Below are 15958 nucleotides of genomic sequence, written 5' to 3'. Positions count from 1 at the left end.
AAATAATAGTGATTAAATTTTTAAACGAAATAAATCCTATTAAATTTTTATATTTTTACTAAAGTCAATTTAATTTTTTATTAAATAGAAAAACATATATTTTAGAAATAAAATATTATTTTTTAATAATAGAATATAATTTCTTTTAATAATAAAATTTTAATTTGATAATTTCAAAAATCATTTACTATTTCAATGTATTTTTTTTTTAAAATATGTTAATTAGAATATTTAATTTTTATATTTTAAATTAAAAAATAATACTATATTAGATTAAGACTTATTTACTTTTAAGAGTTTATTTGATAAGATAAAATAAATTAAAATTATTTGACTCCTAATTAAAAATATAAAAATTTAATTAATTTATTTACACTGTTAAATCATTAAAAAAAATAACTTATAAATTTATTCTATAATAGACCAGATACTCACAGTAATTGTTTAGAGCATATTTGATCTAATTTTTAAAAATTTTTAAAAAATGTTTAACTTATTTTAATCGTTAAGAAGTCTATTTAGACGAAAAATTTAAAAACTCGGAGAATTATTGATTTAATACTTTAAGTACTAAAATAAATATTTTGACTAAATTTAAGTTAGAGTTACTTTAAAATTAATTCAATATTCACAATAAACATAAAGGGCAAAATTGAATACTTAACCTTTGAAATTTCTCCAATGGGTTTTGATTTGAGGAAAGGAAGAGAGGTCCAACTGATTAGGAAGGTAGCTAACCCACAGCCACTTGCTTAGGCTTGGTTCATTTTGTTGGTGGAAGGTTAGACCATGAAACTGTCATAAAAATGCCACCAAATGATCTTGGAACAACAATATTATGTTAAAGTTGTCAACTTTACATGTAATCAATTCCATGAAAATATTACAAAAAGGAAAATTGAAGATTTAATAATATAAGTAGAAGATGATGATGATGATGATAGCTTAATTAAAACCAAAGGCTTCACCATAAAGATCAAACATCTAGCTCCACCCTCCAGTATCAAAGTAGGAATGGCCTCCCATGCTGCTGCTGCTGCTGACACCGTCCATGAGAGCAAATCTCATATCTTCAGATGGTTTCCAATGCCGCTTCCGCTGGTTGATGAACCAGTTGTTGATCTGCTTTTGATCTAGCCCAGTTATCTCTGATAACTTCACCTTCTCCTCTTCCTGTATCATAATTCAATCTTTTCAGTGTTTTTGCATTAGAGAGTCTGCAGCTGTCTATAACATGCCATGCATGAAACAAAAGAAGAGATGGACTCTAATATATATCGCTCAATTGATGCATGCAAAGTTCTAATCAGTCGTGAAAAGGAAAGAAATCTGAAATTGGTGGGAAATTGTAACAAGTGATCACCGTAGGATATGGCCATCTGTAATGATTTTTCCACCACTCCAAAAGAATCATCCTTGCAACTTCTGGTAGTTTGCCTCTCTTTCTTTTCTTTAAGAACTCCTTTCTCAAATTGCTAAGATAGCCACTGTACTTGCGCAAGAGCATTCCTTTAAGATCCTGATCATGAGGACGTCCACCGGAAGATTCTTGACTTTCTGATGCTTCAAACTCTCCACAGCTCAACTCCTCCTCTGAAGTTCCTGCTGCCTCATCTGCACCCAAACAAGAGAAATGACCAAAACGATTCAATAAAGAGCTTGTTAATGGTAGAATCTACTGAAGAAAGGAAAACTTGCAATTATTTTAAACTGAAAATGTGGTAAAATATACAAACATTCGTTTTTCCTTAGTTCATTACATAGAGACATCATTAAATTCGCCAAGTTTTGTTCTTCCTCGTCTCAGTGCTCTCTAATGTGGTAAAATTTCCCATTGTCCATATTCTCTTACATGATCAATATTCATTTGCTAAATTATATGCCTCAAAAAGTTTATTCAACTCCATAGGTAGAGTCATATTAGCGAATCAAAATATTCAAGATCCGACATAAGAGTAATTCTTAATTGTACACATGATAAGAAAAAACATGTGAAGCTAATGATTCTCTTCAAAAGGAGAGAATAGAAGTAAATTAAAAGTTATTCAATAACAAATTATAAGTTCCAAATTCAATTATACACGAGTATAGAAGATCTACTATCTTCAAATAAAACATACTATTATATGCTAAAATTAGTAGCAGAATTAGGATTTGTATTTTATAACTAAAAAATAATACCAATTGATTCAAAAAAATTTAACATTTGCATTTTAATTAAATTTTTTAATTTTGATTTAATTAATCCAATTTTAACATTTTGATATAATTTTAATCAATATGCAAATTTCTACATTTAATAGTACTACATTATTATTGTTTAATTATAAACTAATAACTAAAGAATTTAAAAAACTAAAAGTTTATATTATTTTGCATTTTAATTTTAAATTTTAAATTTTAGATGAATTTGGCTCAACATTTTCATTTAAACTTAATTTTAGTCGATTTTTAAAAATTAAAATGTAAGAGTGTAAATAAAATAGCAAATTTAACATTTTTTAAAATATAAACTAATTTTATATATAAAAATAACATTAACTCATACTTAATTTATAGTTAATAATATATTTAATTCTAAAGATAATAATAATTTAACCATTAAATATTCAATCCGACAGGTTAACAATAAAAATTTATAATAAATATATTATTTTTAATTATTTTGTACATATTACTATTTTAGATTAAATAATACGTCTGCTATAAAATATTTATATATAGTTATTATTATAAAAGCCTAATAATAATACACGTGGTGTCGGCTAAACTATCAAACTTAAAAATTTACAGATCGATTAAAATTGCACCAAAATACAAAAGATTAGATCAATTAAATCAAAATTAAGAGCATTAAATTAAAATGTAAATACTTGTAAACATGGGATTTTTTACATCAATTAACCAAAAAATAAAAATATATATCTTAATGATTATAATAAATTATTATAAAAAAAAGTTAAACAAATAATGTAAAATAAAAAATTTAAAATACAAAATAAACATACTACTAACAATCTGATACATAAATCAAATATATTTACTGCAAAATGTGTCTCGGCAATAGTCTCTTATCACTAAGCAGTAATTCATTTCACTTAAAACAAAACATCCTATGACTCAAAGTCATTCTCTACGAAGGGTAAAAACACTTTTCATAATGGATAAACACCAAATTAATAAGTGTTAGACTCTCAATCTTAATAACATTAGAATCCAACTCAATTTAAGAATACCAGTACTATATTTAAAATTCTACTCTTTTTTTTAAAGAAAAAGTATTATTAATAAAGTCAAGAGAAAACTTAGCATGGTAATAAGAATTCTACCTAATGTATGAAAAATTATATTAATACTATTTCCCAAATGCAAGCCTTTGAATACAGTCACAAAACATAGGGTAGGAAGGAAGTGAAACCATCAACAATGAAGCAAAGAATCAATGGGCTAATAGAAATGTTGAGAAAATTTGAATATTTTATTTGAAAAAAATGAAAAATTGGTTTCAAGTATCATCCATGTAATGATAAAGCTGACATCTTCAAACCGCAAGAGCAACAAAGTAAACAATTAAAACTAAAAACACTGGCTGCCATAAGCTACAGTGATTTGTATGCATTTCAAGAATGTATACAAACCTGGTATGAGCAATTCATTGAAGAGGTACCAATGTAGAAATCAGGAAAAAAAAATATATCAGACAACTATGGATAACATGTTGGCAGTTGGCAAGAAAAGATATGGCGATGATCAGTAATTACTCAAGGCGAACACAAAATTTCAACTAAAAACATTACAGTACTGTTCTTTTTTAAAATGCACAGTATGAAAAGATTGAGCACAGTGTGCTTCTCCACCATTCAAGCTAAGCTGTTTTAATGCATAGAATTGAATCCCATGACAAATTTAAATGCTACTATAGAAGTGGCAGTTAAACACGTGGAAACCAATTAGAAAATGCAGAGTGCAATAACTTTACCAGAGCCATAATAATCAAAGGTTTTTGACAGTGTTCCTTTACAAAGATTGTTCAGTTGTGATTCCATGTCGTACAAGAATGTAGTCGCCTCATCGAACGGCTTAGATAGCTCCTCTTTGTATCTGTGGAGTACCTCGCAATATGATTCCTTGAAAAACAACAGCAGTTTTTAGACCCTAGCTAACTGTTCCAAGAATATTGATTTCAGACCTATTAAAACATAAACTAAAAGAAATTAATGTTCCATGTGGTCGTTTAAAATAAGTAAGGTAAAGAAGTTGAAAAAATTCAGAATCTTGTAATTTGGATAAGAATAAGAAATTCTGAGATTCAAAGTAGTGTAATCTTTTCTTTCCATGAATTTTCTTGAGAACCAAAAGCATAAAGAAAATGAAACTTTTTGCTTTCACCATGAACTCGTCAAGCTCTGGATCAGCTCCCATTTCGCTGCTGCAAACCTTGGTTGAATAGTTCTCTCTGCCTATTTCTTCAAGAAGAGACGCAATTTCTGGTGGTGCACCAACCTTGAAAAGGCCACATAGAAACCAAGGAAGAACATTTAGCGCAGTGTTATTCTTGTGGGATTTTATTATTATTGCTATTTTTCTGCTTTTTTAAACTTATTTTTCTCTTTTTTCAGAAGCAATAGTAGATGAAAGATAATAGCAAAAAACCTTTCGGCATTCTATGTAGGCAGACACTAGGTCTGGATAACGAGGATGATTGGAGATCTGGGTCTTCGTCAGATCAAGAATATTTGATTCAAAATCTCGTGCATGACTGCCAGCTTGAAATTGAAGTAAATTACCAACCGAAGTGTAGAATCCATGAGCAGCATTATTAGTAGTAGTAGCAGTAGAAGCAGTGAAGTTTGAAGGAAAGTTTTCAACAGTAACAATATTATTTGAACAAGCAAAAGTAGGATCAAGCCTATACAAATCCTCCATGGATGTTGACTCATGCAGAAGACGATGCTAAAAGTGACAATCTTGAATTCGAACAGCAAAAAGCTTGACTGATCTTGAATTGACCTCAACTTTTTCAAGAGAACTGAAACCTGGTGATCTAGCTGAGCAAGCCACTATCAAAAGATCCGAAACCAAAACAAGTCGGCAAAAACCTTTTCCACCATGAAGACTAAAGAACAAGCTCCAAGAAAGACAGAATCGGAAAGCCAGAAATAATAAAACAAAAGTATCTCACGATCTAAGCTCTAAACAGTAAAACCAAGGAGAGAAACGAGAAGTATGAGTACGAAGTAGCAGAAATACAAAAACCCCATTAGAAAAAGCTTGAAGTTTAAGAAGAGTAGAAGCAGAATAAAACCCAAGTGAGCTAAGAAGAACCCATTATAGTGACTGAAAGTTGGAGAATCCTAGTTAATTACAGAAGGAGAAATGGCAGAGAGAAGTCGTAATCTTATGAAATAACCAGAACTGGGAGGCTGGAAAAAGACCAGAGCTAAGTTTCTTTTCCAAGAAGAGGGGCTCAGAGATAGATAGGGCATGAAGAGGTAACAAATGCTGAAAAGTTTACAGAGAGAAGGAAGAGAGATAGGTATGCAAATGCAGCTATAAATATGTACTATGTATTTGTTTACCCGCTGGACAACAGTAGAATCACATAATGAAGAAATGGGTAGAGCCCGTAGTTATGGAGGTTCTGTGACATGACCTTCTGCCAGGTTTCATTACCCTATTGGCTCTTACTTTCACAGTCATGGGCTCCACTTTTACTGTTGGTGTGGGCCTCCTTGTACCTTTATGTTCTGTTCCTTCCCAGTTCCCAAGTCTCTCTTACCTTTGCACGAGGAACCTCAGCTAGACCTAGCTAGGGCCGTAAATAAGCCAAGTTATTTGTGAGCTACTCGAGACTCGACTCGATAAAAATTTAATTGAGTTCGATTTGTGTTTTTAAACAAGCTAAGTTCGAGCTCAATTTTGAGGCTCGTCACTTAAACGAACTGAACTTAAACTCCATAGTATTCGCCTCGTTAAGGCTCGCGAGCTGGCTCGTTTTTAGACTCGCGAGCTGGCTCATTTTTAGGCTCGCGAGCAGGCTCGTTGAGAATGCTCGCGAGCAGGCTCGTTGAGAAAGCTCGAGAGCAGGCTCGTTGAGAAGGCTCGTGAGTAATATTGTTTAAATAAATTAGTGAACCAATTTGTTAAATAAATTTATGAACAAGTTGATATATTATTAAAAAAATAAAAATAACTATAAAGTTATAAAATTTAAACTATTATAAATACTCGAAAATTATAGTATTAAAAATTGTAAATAATTAAGATTAATTATTATAATTAATATTCTTTAAAATTAAATTATAAAAATATTTTGTATATAATTATTATAATAAGATTTCATAAAATTAATGTATAATCACAAATAATTAATATTAATTATTATAATAAGTATTCTTTAAAATTATAGTATTACATGATAAATTGAATTGTAAAAATTATATACATTTTAAAATTAAAGTATAATTATAAAAAAAATTTTGTATATAATTAAGCATATAATATAAAATATGATAATAATTATCAAAATATATTAATAATAATTAATTAAAGTTATATGAATGTTGAAGTTGAAATTCAAATTAACTAATTGAACAAGCATGAAGATGATTATGAAGATAATTAAATTATATTAGCTTGTTTCAACTGTTGGAAGTTGGAATCAACTTTATTCGTTTGATATACTTTGTGTGTAATCTAATTTTATTATGTTGTTGAATTTATATTTATTTGTGTTATTTTAGTTATAAATTATGTTACGTAATTTTTTTTATGTACACTCTCTTTTTTTTTATTATTTAAATTAATGATGATTAAAAACTGATTAAAGTGTAATTATTAATTCGAGCTCGAGTCTGAATTTGAGCTCAAACCAAACTTTTTAATTTTGAGCTCGGTCTTGAGCTTTTTTTAACGAGTTTCTTAATCGAATTTTTCGAGTTCGAGCTCGAGTTTTATTAACGAGCTTTTTAATCGAGCTTTTCGAGTTCGAGCTCGAATTAGGCTCGTTATTAAATCGAACGAACCTTTCACGAGTCGAGCTTGAATCGAGCTCGATTGTAATATTTAATTCTCGAGCCGAGCTCGAATCAAATATTAGAGCTCGAGTCGAGCTCGAGTTCGAACTAAAGCTTCCAAACTTTTTTAATAAACGAGTTTAAACTTTACAAAGTTCGGCTCGGTTCGGCTCGACTCAATTACACCCCTAGACCTAGCTTGCTCGGTTTTGATCCGGTTTCTGATTAAAACAACAGTTTCGGTGCGTTTAAAAATTCGAATTTATTTTACTTTGGAAATTGTTTCAGTCAAAATAGCTATAATTTTACCAATTAATATTAGAATAAGTAATTTAATAATTTAATAATTAATAATCACTAAATATAAACATAAAGCTCCAAAATCACTGTGAAACCCATAAGCAGCACTAGCTATCAACGTGGAATCCAGAAGCACCACTATTGATTGAGCTAGAAAAGCTGAGATGGATAGAGACGTATTGGCGGTGATGGCAATTTTAGAAAGGCAGGCAGGAGTTGGGGAAGTCCGTTTTCTCTCACTTCCAAAAATTTGTTGTGAATGATTTCAGCCTACGCCAATACTTCTTCTTTTCTCTTTTAACTCCACAAATACAATAACATTTCGGTGGAAAATAAATTTTGTTTTTCAAATACTAAGCTCACATGTATGAAAATCTGCCAGCAATTTGATGAAGATATTAGAAAAATATTTAAAACATTCAAAACTTTAGCCTTTTTATTAATTTTCTTCAATTCTTTTTTTTTTTATCCATTTTAACTTTGTTTAAAACTTTAGTATTAATTTTTCTCACGGTTAAAATTGAAATTAGAGATTCCTAATAACATGAATATTAATATTTTAATTATTATTTTTTATGTGAATAAAAGTTTTATAATAAAAAAATTTCAATTTTTATTAATTATAGTCTAATTTTAAAGTTTTATTTTAAATATAAATAACTTATTAATTTTAACTTAAATTAGTGAAAAATTAATACTTTATTATTTAATATAATAAAAATTTATTATATATATACCATACTAAAGTAAACTAAAGGTATGTTTATTTTATAGAAAATATTTTTTGGTGTTTAAATATTTAAAAAAAATTATTTAATAGAAAATATTTTTATGATAAAAGAAAAATGACTTTTTCGTTTTTTAAAAAAATTATTTTATATATTTTGATATTTTAATAAAGATATTTATATATAAATTTATCAGTAAAATTTATTTTTTAAATTAAAAATAAACAATATAAAATGAGTTATCTCATTGAAAAATATTTTTTACAGAAATTTTTTTAAATATAAATTATTTTTCATAAATAAATGAAATCTAAGTAAATATAATTTATCACTACATAATAATTATTTATATTAGTATAACTCAATATTTCTATTTTTTTTAAAATAAAACATGTATTAATTGATTGTTGTTGCAATTTTTCTTTTTTTTTATAAAGTATTTAAATATAAATATTTTACATAGTGTACAAGTGACCTGTATATTTAAGTACTAATTGAAATTAATTCTTACCTAATTATATTTGTTTACCGTTGTTAAAATTATAACACTTATCCTTAGCAGTATTTGGTTTAAATTGAAAAAATTGATCGAATCAAACCGATTTAAAAATTTAGTTCGGTTTTTTATACATTTCAGTTCGATTCGATTTTTAATTTCAAAAATTTTGATTATTTCGGTTCAGTTCGATTTTGATAAGAAAAAAATCAAAAAAACCGAACCGAACCGATTAGTGATAATAATATATTTTTTCAATAATATAGAGAAATTAAATCATATTAAGATTAAAATATTTTAATCAAATTTTAAAATATTAAAAATAAAGTGTAAAAAATAAAAAAATTATTAAAAATCAAAACCGATCAAAACGAATCGAATCAGATCGGTTCGATTCGATTTCTGATCAAAATCAGTTCGATTTGATTTTCATAAACACTAAAATTTTGATTTTCGGTTAAATGCTCACCGCTACTTGTTGCAACAAACAAAATTTTCAAAAACGTACACATAAAATATAATAAATAATATATCATTCCTTTAAAAAATATAAAAAAAAATAAAAATATTAATTATACATGTACACTCAAATTTTATTAAAAAATATTTTAAATATCACTTTTTTAAATAATATGATATTTTCAATTGTAAAATATTATATTTATTTCATTGATAAATACATTAAAAAATATAACATGATAAAAATAATTTTCGTAAATTATATTAAGTAAAATAAAAAAGTATATTAATTTTTTTATTGTACTAGTAAGAAAATATTAATTTTAAATAATTTAGTTAAAATTAGTCAAAGAGCTATAGTTAAAATAATAATTTGAAATTGGCTATAATCGATAAATATAAAAAATTTTGAATTTTTTATTATGAGACTTTTAGCCAAATCAGTAATGTGAAATAAAATATTAATATTTATAGTATGTCAGTTGGCATAATAGTAATTTTCAATCTCAATTTTGATTATAGACTAAAAATTGATTAAAAATAAATAAATAAAATTGACAAAAACACTAAATATTTAAATTTTGGAGAAATTTAAACTTTTTTTAATATACCGTTTATTTATATTATTTTATTATTAAGTTATTTTTAAAATTAATAAATTTTATTTTAAATATTAATAAATAAAAGTATATTAGAAAAGTAATAAATTACTATATAAAAAGTAAAGTATCTATAATTTAAAATGAATTAAAAAGAAAAGCAAACATACATATAAGGATATTCCCATATAGTAAGTACTTCAATTTCTCTAGCAATGCTCATAATTCATTAACATGATATTTGGTTCCTTAATTTTGTAAAATTCAATTGAATTATAAATATAATTCCTTTAAAATAAATTTAATTATTTATTTTAATATAATTTAAAATTCATATTTCAATTAAATTTTATAATTTTGCATAATTGAAATTAAATTACTCTCAATTCCAAAATTACTTTTATGTAATTTTGCATTATGAAAAAATCTTATCACCATAAATTTATAATAATAACAATAATAATAATAATAATTGATAATCTGAGATTCAGAAAATAGGGTTTTATAAGAGTTGAATAAGCTTGATCTGATTGGAGAATGTTTTTTCCTTTTATTCTTTTTGCAGTGACGTGTAATAGTCTCACTGTCATTGGGCCACATGTCTCTGCCATACGGATACGGACGTACGAGAATATCAGATCTCTGCTCCATGCGTAATGGCTATTTAATTCTTCTCCTGGGACGCATGCGGATGGACCCACTAGATGGATGGGCTGACTACTTCTTTTCCTCCGGACTGAGCTGAGAGATGAGATTAAGACTGAAGTCCAAGGGAGATCTGATCTTAGAGCCGAACGGATTGGACCGACCTATTAAAAAGACTTAAAGATCTTGAAATAGAGATTGTCGTCATAAATCCGGTCTCGTAACGGGATAGTAAAATTTAACTGTGACCAATAGTAAATATAAATTTACTAATAATATATTAATAAAATAAGAATAAATTTGGCCTCTTTACATTAAAGAATAGGATGCCAAATTGTCCCCCCAAAAAAAATCAATATTCTATTTCTTTTATTAATAATTTCTATAATTAGTAATTCTTATATTGTGAGATAGGTTTGTCTTTATTCATATCAAATTAATGGATGTCACCATTGAAAAAAGTGAGCAATAATTAGGTAATAAAAAGAGCATAATAATGGGGTGCACCACCACAAATGGATTGCTCTTAAGCTCATAATTAAGCCAACACAAAATTGATTACCACAATCTATAAAGTGGGAAAAAGGTATTATACAATAAACTTTGGGTGGAGGGATTTTTGATTTTGATTTGAATTGTACAATTAAATAAATTAATTTAATGAATAAATGAATATCATTTTTTAAAAAATACAATTAAATAAATTAATTTAATGGGTAAATGAATATCCTTTTAAAAAAAATATTAAATTAGTAATTTTGTTATTTTTTTTTTTAATCTCTGTGAATAGCTTTTTAACAATGATTGGTATCAAGAAAAATAATATAAATCCAAAATTAAATATTCCAAGGTAGCTCCTAGAAATAGAGTTATAGATCAAAGATTGATTTGTGAATGTGTGGATGGTATGCGATGTTTCATCAGGGCCTGTTCATAAAAGGAATGATTGAGAAATCCTCACATTTAATTTAGATCTAAATTATTTGCCTTTTTCTACCAATTCACGTTTTATATTTTAATTATGTCAAAATTATTAATATTTTTTTATATCATAATAATATTTAAATTAATTATTATAATTTTATTTAAATTTATTTTATTTTTAAAATTATTATTTTTATAAAATGAAATTTACTATTTAGTTCTTGGATATTATCATTATTAACAAGTCAGTCCCTTTATTTTGAGAAACATATTAAAATGTCTTTATTTTTTCTCTCTGTCAACCAAATAGTCTTTTCATCCTATTTTCCGTTAAAAATAGATAAAAAATGAGAAAAAATTTTTAAAATTTAATTTTATCATCAAATAAAATATTTTATTTAATTCTTAGATATTACTATTATTAAAAAGTTAGTTTTTATATTTTTAAAAATTTATTAAAATATTTTTATATTTTTTATATTTATTAAAATGTTCTTATCATTTCTTTTCGTCAATAAAATAATTCATCTTCCTCTTTCTACTCAAAAAAAGTAAGAAAAAGAAGATGATGATGATAAAGGAAAAGAAAAAAAAAAAAAGAATAAAGGAAGAACAAGAAGAAGAATCACTTCTCCTGCTCTTTAAAGAAGAAGAATCACCTCCTCTACTTCTCTTTAAAGAAAAAAAATCAGCTCCTCCTCCTTTTCCTTAAAAGTAAAAAATAAAAAAAATATAAAAAAAAATAAAAAAAAGAATCGATAGAGAAAAAGGGAGGAGGATAAGAAGGGGTAATTTAATATTTTACTATATTTTTAACGATAAAAATAAATGAAATAATTATTTTATTGACGGTGATAAAATATAAAAATGTTTTAATATATTTTTTAAAATATAGATATCGAGTTATTAATAATGGTAATATTTAAAGTTAAATTATAAAATTTTTTTTATAAATTAATATTTATAATACCTCTTAAATATTAAGTAAAATTTAAAATTTAAAATTTTAAAAATATGTATAATTAAAAAATTATTTACTTTTTAATATGCGTGTAAAAGTGGAGTGTCAGATAATAAGAAAACAAATCCGAACTAGTAGAGAAGAAAAAAGCGGAACTCAAAGGAAATGCACACTCCTAATAAATTCCTCAAAGGAGGATTCCGTATTGATTTGGTTATCTCTTCATAACACTAATTATGAAGTTGAAAACTACGTATGAACTTCCACAACTTGAAAACCCAAGGCTTGACCACCTATCTAATCCTTATCTACCCATCAAAATCCCACTCCAAACTCACAAACCTTAAACCCTAGTCACTCAATTATCCTATCATTTCTACACTATACTTCAACAAACATGTAAACGTGACATCTCTCATACTGACCCACATGTAACACCAAAAAAGAAAAACCATTTCTGTTTAACATATGAGGTGGACGGCCAAAATCATATAATACAATTTAATCATGTATTTATTTCATGAGATAAGTTACTTTTTAAAAAAATGATTTTTTTTTAAAGTGAAAAGTTTGAATCAAATAAGACATGAGGGTTAGTGATTGATCAAATAAGACATGAAAATAGCTCGGAAAGAAAACAGTGGAAAGACTGGAGAATGGGATGGTGCAAAGAACATGGAACATGAATGGAGGGGGCCACCACACGTTCAAAGAGAGAAGCAGGCAGAGTCCAGAGAAGGCTAGAAAAAAGAGCACTCGTGGGTCGTGGCCATGTGACAACAGATGATAAAAATAATTTAAAACAATGGAGGCATGGAGAGGAAGCTAAGAGAGAGCATGGTATTCAGACAATTCGCCAACAAGTACCAACCGTTGACCGGGTGGGTCCTATAGGAAAAATTTGTAAATTACTGATATATTTTTATAAATAAAATTTATTACAATTATATATATATAGATCCAAATGAGTTTAAGATGATTAAGTTAAATATTTACATTAAGATTTTTAAATTTATAATAAATGCAAGAATTTATATATTTGAATTAATGGTGGTGAACTTTATACTCATATGAATTAGTGCTTTTTATAGCTGCAACCGGTGAGGCAAAGGCTTGTCCAATTTTGATTTGACCGCACGCTGGCCTTGTTGGATTCTCTTGCCTTTTCGTTTGTCCTACAAGCCACGAGTGAATACAATTAACCTAAAATACCTAAGCATGCTATACCAATTTGTACTTCATCTTCAATTTCATAGTTTTGTTGAGATAAATCTCATAAATTAGGCTATACCAATTATTTTAAATATGCTACAATTAAGCACTACTTTTTGAAAAATATTATTTTAAATATAATGAAAATATTATTTTAAATACTTTCAAAATTGAAATGAAATGGTACACACCCTTCATCTCTTATTCAACAGTTTCAAATTCAAGTAATGAGTATGGAGTTTCTTTAAAATTTGAAAGGCCATCACTCTCATCTCTTTCTGTAAATTCAGAGACCATATATTTTGTAATTTATCATAAGAAATTATATAGTTAAATTAATTTTTATAAAATGTTGATGGTTAAAAAAGTCCAACATTTATATTATTTTATTTTAAATATTTAAATTTTAAATAAATCGATTTTTTTTAAATGAGATAAATCGATACTTTTAAATATAATTTTGATTAATATTTAAAATTAAAATTAAAAATAAATAATTTAATTATTAAATATTATACAGTCCACACCTGTGATTAATTTTGTACACTAATAGTTATGAATATTTTATATTTGACATGTTATTTAATTTAAAATAATAATATATAAAAAAATAATTAAGAATAACATATATGTTATAAATCATCGTAATTATAGTTGTAAAATAAAATCTATTTATAATTGAAGGTGTGAACTGTAAATTTAATAATTAAATTGTTATTGAATTAAATATAATAATTAACTATAATTAAATATAAATTAATATGATTTATATATATAGAATATTAGTATGTATTTAAAAAATAATAAAATATACTATTTAAATTCTCACATTTTAATTTTTTAAAAATTAAATTTAAATATAAATATTAGACTAATTTATTTAAAATTTAAATATTTAAATATTAGTATGTATTTAAAAAATAATAAAATATATATTATTTAAATTCTCACACTTTAATTTTTAAATTTTAAATTTAAATATAAATATTAAAGTAATTTATTTAAAATTTAAAGACTTGAATTAAGACGTGAAATGATGGTCAAGGTTAGCCTTTTTCAGTGGATTGTGGGTGAAGTATTATAGCTATGAAATAGAAATTAAGCCGAGCACATATAGGAGGGTGGTAGAATCGGAAAAACCTTTTTTTTGGAAAATTAGTTTTTAATCCCTGAAATTTAATGTAATTAACACTTCTGTCTCTCTATTTTGGCGATCCAACACTTAAGTCTCTCACTTTCTCTTTCGTCCAAATTCATAATTTTTCCGTCCATTTAAAACGTTTAATCAAAGAGTAAAACATGAGAGACGATAATAAGGGTGGATATATTTGGTGTGGGGATGCTACAAAAGAAAAAGAGTAAAACATGAGAGACGATAATAAGGGTGGATATATTTGGTGTGGGGATGCTACAAAAGAAAAGGTGGAATACAACGCGGAAAGCTTGAAACCTTGAGAATTTCCATCAAATGCTCGGCAGCCGCAGGCTGAATGTGCGACTGGAATTTTCATGTCTAGTGTTGGCAGAGATCCAAGCTTAGATGACAATGCATGCGTGTCTTATCATCATGGTATATAGACATTGCATGCAAATATTTATAATTAAAACTTGCTTAAGGTTTTTAAAAGAAATAGACTTTGTGATGAGCAAATTTTATTTTTCAAGTTTAAACACATGGCATGCTCATCATCAAGTACCCTAATAATGGGCAAGGCCCACTCTACATTCAAGTGACTGTGCTCTCAGTAAAGGGCGAGCAGTATTCTCTTGAATCTTCTTTTATTATTATAAAAAATTATACCCACCATATTAGTGAATGAACTATTCAAGCTTAGTATTGTATATTTTTACGCCAAAATCCACAATAACCATGTGCATATGTGCAGATGCAGCTTCAAGCTTCAATGATTGTATAAAATAATTTTTGGGTATTTAGATGGTAAAATTTTTCTGAAATTAAGGATTTACTTTAGAAGCAGCCAGTAGGCTTGGTAACTAGTCTTGTCTTATCCACCCGGGCTACACTAGGCTAGGCTATAGAATATGAAGTTGAGACTATTTCATCTAAGATTGTCAATTTAATGAGGATAATAGCACCCATAATCATTTGAATCTAGACACTGTTCCCTCTCAGTTTCACTGAAAAAGCAGAACTTGAATGATACACAAGGATGTTATGTTAACTCCAAATATCAGACAAAGGCACAGGCCTATGTTCCTTAACCAAAGGCCTAAGGATCTGCCTGGCCCAGCCTGCCGAAAGAGACAGCTAATTTGGCAGAAAACACTAAAACATCAAGCAAATATGACTTACAAACGCTACATTTACAGCAACAACACAGATTTTCAAGTTACATATAATGGCACAATAGAAAAGATAAATGACAAGATGCCAAGGAAAGAATAAGGTTACTGACTCCAGAAGTTTGCCAATGTTATGGCAACTTGGGAATGAAGCGAGACATTTGGAAGAAACTTGAACATATTCATTTCAAAAAGAAAAAAATAAAATAAAGATGAAGTAAAAACATATGCATAATAAAGATTCAATTTCATTATTATTATTATTTTTTTCCATCATTGCAGCAACTAGTGTTGAGATTGATCAAGATATCATA

At 26.8% G+C, this 15958-nt stretch overlaps 1 protein-coding gene across 2 annotated transcripts; it reads right to left on the bottom strand.

The window, feature by feature from the left end:
- Positions 1 to 780: 780 nt before the first annotated feature.
- LOC110620610 (homeobox protein knotted-1-like 1) lies at positions 781 to 5575 on the bottom strand. 2 transcript variants are annotated; one of them, XM_043958853.1, is made up of 5 exons: positions 4654 to 5575; positions 4438 to 4503; positions 3980 to 4127; positions 1364 to 1614; positions 781 to 1173 (listed from the first exon to the last, which is right to left on the bottom strand). In XM_043958853.1, exons 1-5 carry the CDS (start codon positions 4924 to 4926, stop codon positions 985 to 987), a joined length of 927 nt encoding a protein of 308 aa, XP_043814788.1. In that variant the 5' UTR covers positions 4927 to 5575; the 3' UTR covers positions 781 to 984. The 2 variants fall into 2 exon arrangements, with proteins under 2 accessions (XP_043814788.1, XP_021620102.1); XM_021764410.2 differs by having other exon boundaries at positions 4390 to 4503; positions 4654 to 5572.
- Positions 5576 to 15958: the final 10383 nt, after the last annotated feature.

Source organism: Manihot esculenta, chromosome 8 (genome assembly GCF_001659605.2).
Source record: "Manihot esculenta cultivar AM560-2 chromosome 8, M.esculenta_v8, whole genome shotgun sequence".
Lineage (NCBI taxonomy): Eukaryota > Viridiplantae > Streptophyta > Magnoliopsida > Malpighiales > Euphorbiaceae > Manihot > Manihot esculenta.
Note: the sequence above shows the minus strand (reverse complement) of the source record. Positions and strands in the feature narration are given on the sequence as shown.

Excerpts from the sequence above, each read along its gene's own strand:
- LOC110620610 (XM_021764410.2), bottom strand. The coding sequence starts at position 4,926 with ATGGAGGATTTGTATAGGCTTGATCCTACTTTTGCTTGTTCAAATAAT. Across the intron at positions 4,504-4,653 it reads CCTACATAGAATGCCGAAAG|GTTGGTGCACCACCAGAAAT; the intron begins GTTTTTTGCTAT and ends GGCCTTTTCAAG. Across the intron at positions 4,128-4,389 it reads CAGAGCTTGACGAGTTCATG|GAATCATATTGCGAGGTACT; the intron begins GTGAAAGCAAAA and ends TTGTTTTTCAAG.